Here is a 15,402-nt window from a genome sequence, read left to right as displayed (position 1 = left end):
GCTTGGTTGGTCCAAGTGTCCACCCCCCTTGTAATAGCAATCCTAAATTAGCTCAGGTGTAACCAATCACCTTCAAAATCACACATCAAGTTAAGTGGCCTCCACCTGTGTTAAATTGTAGTGTTTCACATGATTTCAGGATAAATTCAGCAGTTCATGTAGGTTCCTTTTGCTGGGTAGTCCATTTCAAAGCAAAGACTCAACCATGAGCATCAAGGCGCTTTCAAAAGAACTCTGGGACAAAGTTGTTGAAAGGCACAGATCAGGGAATGGGTATAAAAAAATATCAAAGGCCTTGAATATCCTTTCGAGCAAGGTCAAGATGAAGTGCAAGGTGTATGGCACCACCAAGATCCTACCTAGATCAGGCCGACCCTCAAACTTGATGACCAAGCAAGAAGGAGATTGATCAGAGAGGCTACCATGAGGCCAATGGCAACTTTACAAGAGCTACAGGCTTGTATGGACATTACTGGTCAAAGTGTGCATGTGACAACAATATCCCAAGCACAAATCTGGCCTGTATGGTAGGGTGGCAAGAAGGAAGCCATTACTCAAGAAAGCTCACCTTGAATCCTGTTTGAAGTATGCAAAAAAACACTCTAAATTCTGTAGCCATGTGGCAAAAACTTTTCTGGTCTGACGAAACTAAAATGGAACTTCTTGGCCTAAATGTTTGACGCAAACCCAACACAGCGCATCACCCAAAGAACACCATCCCTACTGTGAAGCATGGTGGTGGCAGCATCATGTTATGGGGATGAGTCTCATTGGCAGGGACTGGGGCACTTGTCAGGATAGAAAGGAAAATGAATGGCGCAAAGTACAGAGAAGTCCTTGATGAAAACCTGCTGCCCTCTGCAAGAGAGCTGAAACTGGGACGGAAGTTCACCTTTCAGCATGACAACGACCAAAAGCACACAGCCAAAGCTACACTTGAGTGGCTAAGGAACAAAAAGTTACATGTCCTTGAGTGGCCCAGTCAGAGCCTGACCTAAATTCAATCGGAAATTTGTGGCATTACTTGAAGATTGCTGTCCATCAATGCTCCCCAAGGGACTTGACAGAGCTTGAACAGTTTTGTAAAAAGAATAATCAAATATTGCCAAATCTAGGTGTGCAAAGTTGGTAGAGACCTATCCCAACAGACTCACAGCTGTAATTGCTGCCAGAGGTGCTTCCACCAAGTATTAACTCAGGGGGGTGAAGACTTATCAATTATGATCTTTCAGTTTTGCATTTTTAATATACAATTTTCTTCTCAATAAAAACTTTTTTCCCCTTAACAGTGTGGAGTATGGTGTGTGTAGATAAGTGGAAAAAATCCTCATTTAAATGCATGAAACTGAGGCACTGACACAACAAAATGTGAAAAAAAAGTTCAAGGTGGTATGGACTTTCTATAGGCACTGTATATAGGGGTTGTGTTGGGTGTGTGCAGTTTTATATGTTATGGAACAAGTGAGAAAGATGCTGACAACAGGCTTAAGTTAGATACACATGAATGTTATTTAAAGTTTTTTAAAGTGTATTTTTGATTTAATAAAAGAAGTTTGATGTTCATGAAACTGGTTCAAGACTGTTATCGGGTTTCATTTAACGGACTGGAACAGACAATTTAATTCCTTAAAGAACTATTTGTGAATATGGTTCCATGTTGCCTAATATAGTGAACTGTATTGAATGCAAGCATGTACTTGATGGATCAGATACCATTTACACACAGGTAACGTGACTGAGCAATATGACCAAGAACAGCAAGCACCGGGACACACGGACAATGAAGTTCATCAGCCATTAAGCTGCTTTATTAAAAGCAAATGAAGGGTACCATTGGAGTTTCCATGGTAACAATATCAGGTTATTATCCCCGAGAAGCATTTGTATTTTTGATATGTACAATTTGAAAAACAATAATAAAAAAAAAGAAATTCCAGATACTGGAATATAAATTAGAGGAAAAAGCAATGATTACAAGCGGTAAACATCATCATTTAAAACGTTTGTCAGAAGCATTTCTGATTCAAAGAAAAAAAAATCCATTGTCAAACACTTATATACACAGTTATTTGAAAAACAAAAAGCACAGTAAACAAATACTGCTTCAAATTAACATTTACAAGAGTACCCAGTATGGGACATCGTCACAGAGATGATAGTCAAGCTCTGCGTTCTCTTATACATTAATGTTGCCGCTCTTGCGAAATCTCCTTTCCTTTTCAAACAGCCCCACATTTTCACAGTATTCTTTTTCAAAACGAGTATGGCTAAAATCCTTAGTAGGGTTGGGGATAAAATTGCAGTCTCTGCTTTCAAACGATATCAGTCCATTTTGTACACATTTCTTCATCTTTTCATTTGTTTGTAGGCATTAACCATATTTAAAAATGTGAGACAACACAATTAAACACTGATATCTTTGAAAGCACAAGACAAAGGCATAAATGCAGGACAATGTAGTCTGCAACTTTTAAAAGAGGGATCTTTAAGTTATTAGCTGCCACTGGTTCTATGAGCAAATCTGCTATATTTATATGTACTGTACATATAGACATTGGACCTGTTAAAAAGGAGCGAAGCAATAAAGGAATTTCACAATACTCTATATAATTACTAACGTAAACAAGGAAATTCTACTTTTTTACTTATATATTGTGATATTCCTTTACAACAAAAGATCTACAAAAAGGCAACATTTTCTAATAAAGGAAAACATGCAATTTTTTTACACGTCTATATGCAACACACTTAAAAGATGATTGTAACATTTAATTTTAACCATTGCTAATATATATATATATATTTTTTTTTTCTTCAAGATTGTTGAAAAGGCAATAAATCATATTAAATATCACAATATCTATAAAAATTATGTACATTTTTGGCTAATGTAAAGTCTTCCTTCAACTTCAGCACAGATTCCAAGCGTAACCTGCCTCAATCTGTGATTGTACTCCTTAGACGTTTAAAATAGGGGGAAAGTGCTTCGTAGCGATGCACCTCAGAAATAAACATCTGAGCTCACATCTAGAAACTGCCTACAGCCAGCTTAAATACTGTAACGCTAAAAGAAAAGAAACTTCATTTCAATTATTGTATCCGGAGTCTACGATAAAGTAATAACAAAAAATAAAAAAGCCAAGATAAAAAATGCATGAATAAGCTGGCAAAGGCATAGCAATATAAATGTACATTCTATGAGAATTGCAAATATATCATAAGCAACATTTACAAATCACAAGCAAAGAGAACTGCCTGTACACCACACACTGAAGTCCAAAAATATGTCTTTCTCCGCTGGCCATCAGTGACAGCAACAGCTTGGAGGGAAAAGTTTGTAACAAAATAGCAAGCCGCACAGCAGCTCAATATAAACTAGCAAACGCTGTGCAGTACTGCAGCAAAAACACAGTAGCTTCACAGCCGAATAGACACTGGTCCCACGGGCCCTTCAGATACCGGGGCGGCACGGGACGAGGGTAACAAGAGGTGGGAGGGGGGGGTCGCTGTTATTAGACAGCGTAGGAGGGGCACCAGGGGGTGTCCGGGTACAGCAAACAGTGTACAGACTTGAACCTGGTGAGGGGAGAGAGAGAGAAAATGAAGTTAGTTTCACAATTCAGGGAAATGGCACAAGTAACAAAATGAACCCAATAATATCTATGCTTAAATCTGTCTCCAGCTATGGCCAAAAGTGGGCACTATCTAGAATTTTAGGATTGAGACATAATAAAAAAAAAAAAAAACATATATATATATATATATATATATATATATATATATATATATATATATATATATATATATATATATACATACACACACACACACACACACACACACACATATATATATATATATATATATATATATATAAACATAATTTAGATCTTTTATTTAACATCATGAAATAAAATATACAACAAAATGATAATGCAAAAGTCTACTCAAAGCCATAATAGTAGTACTGTATTTCATGTTAGACTTTGAAAAGTCGCATTTTTCTATTTCTACAAGCAGTATGTACTAAGTCACTATCTTAATGTAACATTATTTAGCAGGTTTCATTAAACTTTATAAAGCAAAATTTGTTCATTCAATAGGGTGATGCAAAACCGTAACTGTATACTTAAAACTATGCAATATGTTGCCATACCGCAAGACAGTAATGTCTGATTGAAATAACTAACAAGCTTTGGTTACAAACTTTTTACAGGAAATATAGTATCTTTCAAATGGGCTGAAAGGACACTCCAAGAGGAAGATGAGAGGAACATGGGGGGGTGAGGGCACAGCAAAGCACAGGAAAGATAATATTAGCAAGTCAGGGCAGAATGATAGCTAGTGTTTTTGTTTGTTCCTTTTCCGTCTGCTTTTAATACCATATTCCTTTGAATTTAAGATGCCCTCAAATTTAAGACACAGCCCAAATTTCCCACCCTCAATTTGAGGGAAAAAAAAATCAAATAAAGATACATTTACAGAGATGCATCTACTCATATAAGATAACGACGTAAGGAGGCAGTTTGCAGCGCCAGTCCAAAGCCATCTTAATAAACGCATCACTACACTGTACTCCAATTTAAGACGCAGGCCATTTTTTTGAAGAAAAAATTGGTTCAAAAAGTGTGTCTTAAATTCCAAGGAATACGGTAGCTTATTCAGATGCTTTCTTCGTGGCTGTGCTATGTACTGAACTCATTTGAAATGTCAAGCTCTGTACAAGCTGTAGGTCGAATAGATCCATTCTCACCTGGATGGGTCCTCCTCCACTGGGAAAGCCCCCTTCATGATAATGGCATTCCTCTTGTTTTCAAACATTCCATAGCTCAATGTTACCTGCAAAGACAGAATTAGAGTCTCATTCAACATTGGAGTTTTAAAAGTGTTATCAGTTAACATAAGTTTTACTCCAACTCAAGCATGGTCAAACATGTATTTCCTATTAGTATTAGCATTGTTATAACCAAAGAGTAAGCTAAAGGAAATGTTGGTTCTATTGTTGTGTGCAGAAAGCAGTTGCTTAGGCTGTGTTTGCCCTATGCAGAGCAGCTTGTTTACCTGCTTGTGGAGTTCAGACTTGGGCACCTGCTGCAGGTTCTCCAGGTGGGAGTGGAACTGGTTGCTGCGGATCAGTTTGACTCCCAGCACAGACTCGATGATGTACCCAATAGTGCAGTCGTCAGGGAGACGGATTTTCTCCGCTGTGTTCATGAAGTGTCCTCCACTGTAGAGAGGTGGGGAAAGGGGAAATGTGTTTTAGACCAGCTGTCCTGTAAGGAGTACATGCACTGTATCACTGTCAGTAGGATTTACAAAAAGGGAGTTTTTTTTTTGTTTTAATCTTTCAAGGCATTACAACAGAGTTTCTTATGAAAATTAGAGAGGTTAAATCCATACCTTGCCCATGGGCTCATCTTCAATGCCAGACCACGGCTGATACAGAACCCAGCACCTCCAGTAGCGAACCAAAAGTTAATGGGCCGCTGAAAAACAGAAAGAAAAGGAAATATTGATTATTTAATTACTTCAACCAAGCTGTCTGTGAAATCTGTTGCCATATCAACAGGATTAGAAGTGTTCCACTTACCATTAAATTGTCTCCGAGTCTCTCCGTGGCTTCGATGGGCCGGTCCAGGCTCGGCTTCCCAATGTAGATATCCTGAGTGTGGGGGTAGTTGGAGAGCAATTTCACCAGAGTCCGCATGTTCACATAGTTGTCATCATCCACATGGCAAAACCATCTGAAACAGGGTTAAGGATTCATTAACAGGGTCAACTGCATTTACAAAAAAGAACATTCTGGTATCTCTACTAGGCAACTATAAGAAATAAGTGGGGTGTATTAATGTAACATAACTCACTTTTTTCCAGATTCGATATACTTGTCGTACTCCACCGCCATCTTGCAGGACAGAGCTTGCCGGCTGTGTGCGGCTGAGCAGTTTGTGTTAATGGCATGGCTTCCTGTCAGCAACAAAAAAAAGAAAGAAAGACGATGCAGAGTTAACATCACTGCCAAACATGATTGATAGCCTTCCGAAGCTGCACAGCCCGTTTTGTCAAGTCTATTCCATTTTGGTTTACTCCAGCATCTGTCACCTGTTACAGAGTAAAACGGGAGGCTTTGTGAATCAAATCGATTGGAAACACAATAGGGGTAATTAACATTGAGACTATGGGGGGTTTGCAAAAGGGGCTGGAGAACAGTAGTGGGGGTATGGAGCTGACTAAATGGCTATCCTGTCAATTTTACTGAGGGAATCTTGGACTTTGGATGGAAATGACATATTCAAAGCTTAATAATGGACCTATATTTAACAGCATTGTTTCTAGTAGTACATCGCGTTTTAACACTGTGTACTTCCTGTTGAAGAGATGTGGAGTCACATAGTATTTTGCAAAGCTGAAACACCCTCTGTAAAACCATAAGCTTGCTCAACTTAGAAAAACTTCTCTTTGCATTGCCCTTAACCTTGTTTAAAAATAAGTCTGGTAGTTCCCCTTTATATAAATACCACAGCGTAGAAGCTGCATTCTAATGTGTGACAATTACTACCTGTCTTATATCAACACTAGCTGCCTGAAACTGAATACCCCCCCCCCCCCCCATTATGTCATTAATACAAGTTTTGCAGTAAATTAACTTACAATTACAATGGTGTTTTTGTATTTAGCCAATGACCAAACTGACATTGAAACCACACAGTGATTTTAATAAAAGTGCAAATGTGCATTTGCTGTTTTAATCAGGCAGCTGGCTACAGTTTTATCCTTTGACTCACCTATTCTTTTCTTTAGCTCCTCATCCTCTCCGTCTGTGAAGATGTAGGTCTGCAAGAAAATGAAGAGGAAACAAAAGATTAGTTTGATATTTTTACTTCTGAAAATAATAATAACTGCAGTGCTATACAAGACTAGAAAGAAAAATCAGTAAAAACACATTTCTGTGTCTCATTCTCTTTTTGTCTTGCGTGTGTCTATCATATTTTTGAAAAATCTTGTTAAATTGTGGTCGTGGTAGAGGGGTTGAGGGAGGGGGTCTTAATGTTTTACTCCCCAAAACTCAGCGAGTTAAACAAGTCAAACAAGCTCACAATGCCCCCCAAAGAATTACTTGGGAAAGAAAGCTCTCTTGTGTTCCTGAACAATTTCTCCATGGAAACGGTGTTGGAGCGCTACAGCATCCCAGCCCCAATGCTGAGACAGCAACAAAGAGGGGTGCATCTCTCCTCGACCCCTCTTTCACACAAGCAGCCACTGTGTTAAAAAAAAGGGGGGGGGGGATTAACCAGCAAAAACTGGTTTTGCTAGAGCAGTTATATTGTGAACTTTATGACACTTTTGGTTCACAACTATTTAATCTGTAACTGTAAAAACTTTCCAAGTGTCACAAGCAAAGCCAGACCTTGATTAATTGAAGCAGGTGCTGCTGCTGCAAAGTGAATAAAACGGGTGTATTAGCACAACAAGCAAGTGCACCTGATTAAAGTATCTTAACTGGCTTTCCTTCTACCATTGTTCATTCAGGTGAGACAACACCTGCCTACAGCTGCCTTGTGCTGCCTTATCTCTGGCACGCGCCTCCACCTCACCCAACCAGTCCAACAAGCCAGAAACTTTCATCTGACCCCCATCGCACACACTTTTTCTTGAACACAACCGTCCCTCCCACACACAAAAATCCCCAGTCCCTTATAAGTAAATAATATGTGACTATGGGTTGAACCCACACCAAAGTAAAGTTACCCTGCCCACTTTACCTGAGACAGCTGCCTAACCCAATCTCGTTTGTTTGTTGAGCAAATTCTGAGCAGATGTCGCTTGTCAGCGTAGGATTAAGACTTCTGTTTGCTATTGAGGGGGAGGCAGTTTTGATGGCAGGGGTGGGCTGTTGGCTAAAAGCCAATTGAAAGCAAAAAAAAAATAATAATCAAATGCTGCCAAAGCTATAGAAGGTTAGTTATAAAAAGGAAAAAAAAAAATCTGTGCCCGGGACTTACAATTGAATCTGAATTTGCAGCATGCTGTAACTCACCCTTCCCATCTCTAGAATAATAGTGCTTTTCAGGCTGGTTTAAATCCCCAGTGGTAAAGTTTAAAAAGGTTTGATCACATTAACATACAGCTGCACTGGTTAACTAAAGAAAAGGCTGTATGGGGTGGGGGGGGCACAATGTATTTTATACTCTACATTTTGCTTGGGGAGGTAATCAAAGACACAAAATAGAAGACTACTTAACTTGCTTTTTGGCCAAATATGCCGTATGTTATATTACAACATATTATTTTTAAAAAGTACATTAATAATTGATGTTTTTGTTCCTGTGAATTGATGGTGGATGCTACTTTTATTAACCTCTCACCATTGTTTAATTAGGAGTTTTACTTCTTCCAGTCTATTTCAAAGCCCTCCTTCTAAAATAAAAATAAAGGCATTGGGCGACAATGAAAGCATATCTCCACCAAGCTCACCACAGGAAAGCAAACGACAACCTCCGGAAGCCCGTAGCCTAGCTGGCTGTCTGCATCTCCCCGGACAGGAAGGGATCTAAGGGATCTAGGAAGTGCCTATCTCCACCCTGCAGACTTCTCCCAGCCTCCACGGTCACCCTCCAGGCCCTCCTTTCCTTCGTCTATGCTCAGTAGCAGGTCTTGGGCCAGGAAACTCAATTAAGAATTCAAGCAAATCTTTCATTACTTTGAATTTTTGTCCCACCTTTTACTATAGCTAGCCCATATGTGTGCACAATTAATTACTTTACCAACTAGCTGATTCGAGCTATTTTCCAATGGTGTAGCTCTGTTAACAGGTAAGCTTCACTGCCCCCTAGAGGACTGGAAAATCCTTGCTACGGCAAACTTGTCAAGATTTTCAAATCTCTCTTTTCCATTTCTTCTTTCTTTTTCTCTTTGCAGCCCAGAAAATGAAGATGATGTTTTTTTTTTTTTTTTTTAATTGTACAGTAACTGCCTCTGATGTACTTTCCAATCAGTTAACTGTTCACACTGGTTACAATTAAATTAAACTCAAGAGTCACCCCAGTACACTTGAACAAGCAGGTTCATAACTTCTCTACTCTTTGTCTGAGCTCGAATTACTGCCATCTTTATTACGAACAGTACACTCCCCAGATACCAAAATGTCATTAAACAGCCTGTTTCCAGTGGTGCAATGGAGTTTGAGACACTAGTATTCAATGTGCAATCAAGTCTCTTATTGTAGAGTACCACCCTTATTCTATTCCTTAATACCTAACTCAGTTTACTTTGGGAGTGGTGTAGACTCTTGTCTAAATATAGTACTTCACAGATGATCAGATTCTTTGTCTTTCTTACTGCTTTGTCTGTTTAACTACATCCATAGCTATTGTATGTTAATAATTTGGTAAACACACATTTTATTTATAGCAAAGCTACCCTCTTTTGTAATATGAGGCGCAAAAGTCTTTCATCAAGCCTTTGCAACATTAGAAGCCCTAGACTGGTTTGTCCCCTGAGATCTCAAACAAAACACGTTGCCATTCACTGAAGTTACACTATACTGCGGACTTGTATCAAAGATGGCCTCGAATCTTACTATTTCTGCTCCTATTGTTATCCACTGGGCCTCAGATGGGAAGTTTTATTGTTTGAAGAGGGTAACTTTAAGAAACACAGGAAGCTACATGTTAAAAAGAACAATAATGCTACAGAAACAATAGAAGAAGAACAAATTCTCAGGATTATCCTGTTATCAACAGTCGTTTTATTGGTGTATTTCTTTTTTAAATGCTGGTGGTTATGAAAGTTTAAATCTAACATATCTTACTGTGGATATGCAGATCTGGGGTGCTATTTGTAATACAGTTTATTTACATGCAAACAGCAGAGCTGGCAGACTGCCTTGTTTGCAGTCGGTAAGCATTTTGTCAATGGCACTTCCTAGTTGTTGCGGTACAGTGATTAATATGAACGCTGACATTTTCTGAAGGTCATCTTTGAAGCAAGATCTGTTTCTGTTTACTCTTCAAACAGTACAGCCGTTTTTTTTTTGTTTTTTTATCCAAGCCCTATTTTTGTTTTGAAATATCCCCCGTTGTGCCAGAAAAGGTGCTGTTGGTGCTGTTTTCCACCTGCATTGGTTTTGCTAGCCGAGTGTAAAGTTTCAGGAGGGAGGCGGACAAAACAAAACTCTCCTTGCCTTCCCTTGGCATCAATGCACTTGAACCGTTTAGAAAAATGTCATATTCAAGCGCTTTACATGCTTTTGGGGTAGTCACTAGGGCACTGTTTGAACACAAGTCAATAGGCCTAGAATTTCATGGCATCTTTTAAAATGACGTACAGTCAGTGCTGAACTCCAAACTGAAAAAAAATGCTTTATACAATATCTCCTAGCAAGCCGACATTAACGGTATCAGGCAATGCCCTAACTGCAGGTAAGTGCTGCACCATTGAATAGGCTAGTGGTATCAAACTACCCAACCAGTTTTTAACGTACTGTATACAGGTCGCCGCTACCTCCTTAACTGAAAGTGAGTCAGAAATGCATCTTGCTTTTGTTTTTATTGGTCAGAACTAAATCTGAGACCTCTCTCTGCCCCAGGATAGGGAACTGGATTTGTGCAGTACCAACAGCCAGCCTCTACCTGCCCAGTCCACAACACCTGTGTTTACAGTTTCAACAGTACACATAGCACAGGCTTCTGAGCAAGTCATGTTTACATGTACACAGTGACTTCTAGCAGCATGCCAAAGGGATATGGGGGGGGGGGGGGGGGGGGGGTACAAAAGTCTTTCTCAAACGGTCATGTAGCCTATTAGAAATACATATTTCAAATGTTCCATATTTACATTCTCTACAATACTGCATTTACCATTTCAAGAAGATACAGTGCTGTAATTCATTATAGACTAGCGAGCGTCTATCATGCCATTATTTAGGTTACACATTTCTTAAAAGGTAGAGCCTGTTAATAAATTACAAGGCATGTTTGAAATAGAGGTCTGTTACTCAAACAGTATACTTTGCATGAGAACAAGCCAACTGTCCTTTGTTTTGAACTTTCAACCTTCTTTTCTTTGACTCCATGATGGTTAAACTTACATTATCCCATGAAGTAAGCGAATGCAATAGTAGTGCAGTGTGCACCCCCTGCAAACCATACAGCCTTTACTTAAGAATTATGTGCGGGTATGTGAATTTTGAATGGGGATGTACCCTCTTTAAACCCTTTAGATGACAGATAAAAGCTTGATTGGTGTTAGAAGTCTGGGTTGTTTCTCTCTAGAATTTTAACATAATCAAGACGGAGATTAAACCACAAAAATGTGGGCTTCTTTATGTTATCCATAAAGAAGCCCCAAATCTTCCCATCGCTCCGAAGCTTGACACAGACACAGTAACCCTCTCCCCCCCCCCCCACACACACACACACACAAAATCCACAACTTCAGCTCCTACATTCCCATGGAGAGGCTGGGAAACCTTTTCTTTGCACTTCAGAAAGAAGCTTTGTTAGTACTGGAGGAGGACAGTGTTAGAGTTGCTGCTATAGTTCCTGAGAACCAAGGTACTCACATAAACACCCTGCACAAAAAGAGAATGTGGGGGGGGGGGGAGTCCATGAGAATGGCTCCACACACTTAAGAGATGTCACTCTACCTAGCTTAAGGTCTGACAAAAGCGCAGTCAGAAGAATGTGTGGGAAAAAAAAAAAAAAAACATCTTAAGATCTCTGTAGATATTTCCGTATATCTTTCCTTTGAAGATGTTACAAAATAATCATAATTTAAGAAACAGATATAAAATTATCTAAGGTAAGCTCTGGCACGCCTGCAAGGGCTTGTTTGGAGCATTAGTCTGTACTCACCTTGACTATCAGTGCAAGGTACCAAGACTCAGCAAAGCTAATGTGACTTAGAAACTAAGTCTTGTTTTTGCATTACAGTAATAAGACCAACATTGTATTGAACTTAACCTAAATGAGGCACAGCACAGACCCCCTAAGAATATCTCAGACAGTTCCACCAGCTGATGGGTTATGAGAATGAATTATGATTCTATCACCATGCTGCCTAAACGATGGTGTTTTTCATTTTAACACAGAGAAAGGGACTTTTTCCCACCAGCTTCAGACAGATGAAGAAACCCCCTCTTTCTTTATATTCGCCCTCTCCGTTCGTTCTTTATGTTGCTGAGACGGATCTCTATGCTAAACAGCTATGGTCTCTTGGTTCTGTTTTACATCTGACAAGCTTGGTCAAGTCACAAAAAATGAATCTGCATCACTAATCGCATTTCATGCACTATAACTCCAAATTCCCAGGGGATTGGGAGAAGGGAGAAGAGAGATCAGAGGATGACAGCGGGGCACAGGGTGAGACCCCTGGGAAAATGCACAAGTGTTTATGGAACTTACTGATTTCCACCCTCCCGCAATCCTCTCGAAATTGTATGTGTCATACAATTACCGTAACACGCCATGAGCTCAATGTGAATTAAAAAGTAATAATTAAAAAAAAAAGAGACATTATAAAAAAAAATAACCAGAAAAAATTAAAAATAATAATATATAAAGAAAGAAACTGGGGTTATTGTTGTCTGTGTTTAAATGATGGCATGTTTGTATGTATCTTTGCTGTTATTAAAATGCAACCGCAGTTAGCATTATAAAGTCGGTCATTTTTTTTTTATTATACATTGCCCACGTTATTTATTTTCAGCAAAATTCAGCACAATGACATTAACTGTTTTTTGTTTTTTGTTTGTTTTTACAGCTATCGGTTTTTTTTTTTTTTTTTTTTTTTTGGGGGGGGGGGGGGGGGGGGGGGGGGGGGGGGGGGGGGGGGGGGGGGGGGGGGGGGGGGGGGGGGGGGGGGGGGGGGGGGGGGGGGGGGGGGGGGGGGGGGGGGTTGAATATACATGTGATATAAAAAAAAAAAAAACTTGATACATTGTACAAATGTTTCCATACAGAAGAGTGGTGCCTACCTGTTGCACGTTTCTTGATATCCACGTGTCTAGAAGCAGCTCCAGACGGGACTGGTGAAACTTCTTCGTGGTCTTGACTGCGATGAAAATATCATTCGGTGTGATGTCTTCCATAGGCGGTCTCTCGGTCGCTACCTCGGTGCTGCTTTCTGTCTTTTCTGCTTCCCTCCTGCTCCGGGTCAATTTAGTGAAATAAGCTGAGAAGCCTTTCCCTTGCTCAGGATTAGAATCCTGCTGCTGAGGGTCGGGCTGGCTCAGTTGCGGCTCCTGGGTGTCGTGACTTTCTTCCAGGGTCTCCAAGCTCTGCAGAGAGCGCATCCCAACCTCTCTCCCGTTTGGCACGGCCTCTACCTGGTTTCGCTGCTGCAGCTGAGCCACGAACAGCACAACCAGGCAGGTGAAGGTAGCTCCAACGATGGAGAGCAAAAACCTCTTGCCGCAAGTCTTCAGCATTTTTTGTATATTATTATTATTTTTTACAAATACTATAAATTGTATAAGGAAAAGTAAAAATGTATTGACCGCTGATGCAACTTTATATATATATATATATATATACCCTGCAGGGATAACTGTAACACCCTAACTCAATTCTCTATGAGTCTTCAGTACCTTTTATGCTACAAATCGCTAGCATTAGACAGCAACATTTCCTTATAAACTACATTAACAAAGCCACGCCAGAGAGGCGGGGCTAGAAAATGCATTCTTTCTCAATACTCAGCCACAGGGACTCGGTGCCTGTTTAAACCACGCCTCCTAAGGTGGACCTTAGATTTAAACCCTGCCTTTCTGGGAGGTGTTGAAGAAAAACTGTCAACTGCTCCAAGAAACACGTGGGTGGATGGAAGAGGTGCTGAAGTGTGAGTTTTGTTTGCAAGGTGCAATTTAACAGTTTTCAGTTGTTCTTCTCAACTGACTGTTAAGCATCGATTTGACTGTACAGGTGCCCTGTAAGAATGTGATATGCTTATTATATTATAATGTTAGTTAACCACAGCCACAGCTATTTAAAAGATGACACCATGAGGGCGCGTTTTCTGCCCGGTCTTTGTAAAGAGGCTTTAGGTTTTAGTAAATTGTGCCCTTGACAAAAAAAAAAAAAAAACTTTGCGTAGCGAGTGGCGCCGGGTCATTTAGAAAAAAAAAGACTCCCCACGAACTGTTCGTTACTATTAGAAACTGCACATCAACTACCCTTTCTCACTCCGATGTATTACTAAGTCTATGAAGCCACAATGAACCAATACTGTGAACTGCAAATTAAAATGAATAGAAAATGGCTATTATTCCCCACAAACTTTGCTTTTGTGACCAGGACAGTGATATTTCAAAATATCACTATTTCCAGTGGGAAAACGGGCAAATGTGTGTCTTTTCGTTCACATAAAGTCAGAAAAAAACATCATATGAATCCAAATTAACACGTATTTATACTAAAGTAATACAAAAATGACTACAAAATAGTTAGAAGTGAGTAGTTTTTCGAGATTTACGATTATACTGTATTTACAGTATAATCGTAAATCTCGAAAATTTACAGTATAGTCGTAAATCTGGAAAAACTACTCACTTCTAACTCTTTTGTAGTCATTTTTGTATTACTTACTTACTTACAAAGTTTATGGGAATAATTTTGAGGCATAAGCAATTAGGAAATAACACTTACTACCCAGGAACAAAAATTGTGTTACACAGTGTAATTAGTGCAGCTACTGGCAGTAGGGAATACAAATGCCTTAGTGACATTAAAAATACTACTGGTAGTAACATCTGCTAATTATATAAATAATGATGAACATTGAGGCAATTTCCAACTGTTAAAAAAAGGTTTGTAGGTAAAACTTATTTATTACAGATGTGTTCAGTAATAAAAGAGTTGGTATCACTCTGGACCAAGTAGATCCAACCCAGAGAACATGTACCAACATGCCCCTCTCTCTGCCCACTCCACCCCACCCCACCCCACCCCACCCCACATGCAAATTTTGTTTTAAACCAAGAATAAAATCGTTTTGCTGTGAATGAGCTACTCTGCATCTTTTAAATATATGGTAGTGACAGATAACCCCAGATACAGAGCTGCATTGTGTAAACTGTGCTAGGAATCTGAATTTCCTTGCAGAATCTTGGCTTTTTCTCTCCTTGCAGACAGATGTTTGAAAAGTCGTAGACAGCCTCTGTTCAGCCTTGCCAATTTCTGGGGTGCCAAAAACAGGCTGTTTGGGGAATGCTGCAGTAAAAACAATAACAGGCTTGTTTGAGGGCTTTCAGAAATAGATCTATGAGGCCACAATATTGCTAGAATAGGATTCTCCAAAGATGTCCCCTTTTTGCACAAGTTCTAATTCAATGGTCTTATATATTGCATTAATCAATTTTTGTATTTTTCCTTTGGGTCACGACATTTATTTGTCCAAGAAAGC

The 15,402-nt window shown here is 39.5% G+C and overlaps 1 protein-coding gene across 1 annotated transcript; it reads right to left on the bottom strand.

The window, feature by feature from the left end:
- Positions 1–1,781: 1,781 nt before the first annotated feature.
- lfng (LFNG O-fucosylpeptide 3-beta-N-acetylglucosaminyltransferase) lies at positions 1,782–13,591 on the bottom strand. The gene is made up of 8 exons (XM_041229846.1): positions 12,977–13,591; positions 6,786–6,834; positions 5,865–5,967; positions 5,591–5,744; positions 5,401–5,486; positions 5,062–5,227; positions 4,754–4,839; positions 1,782–3,576 (listed from the first exon to the last, which is right to left on the bottom strand). The coding sequence occupies exons 1-8, from the start codon at positions 13,427–13,429 to the stop codon at positions 3,513–3,515; spliced, it is 1,161 nt and encodes a 386-aa protein (XP_041085780.1). The 5' UTR covers positions 13,430–13,591; the 3' UTR covers positions 1,782–3,512.
- Positions 13,592–15,402: the final 1,811 nt, after the last annotated feature.

This window comes from Polyodon spathula, chromosome 26, assembly GCF_017654505.1.
Source record: "Polyodon spathula isolate WHYD16114869_AA chromosome 26, ASM1765450v1, whole genome shotgun sequence".
Classification (NCBI taxonomy): domain Eukaryota; kingdom Metazoa; phylum Chordata; class Actinopteri; order Acipenseriformes; family Polyodontidae; genus Polyodon; species Polyodon spathula.
This window is presented reverse-complemented; position numbering and strand designations above follow the sequence as displayed.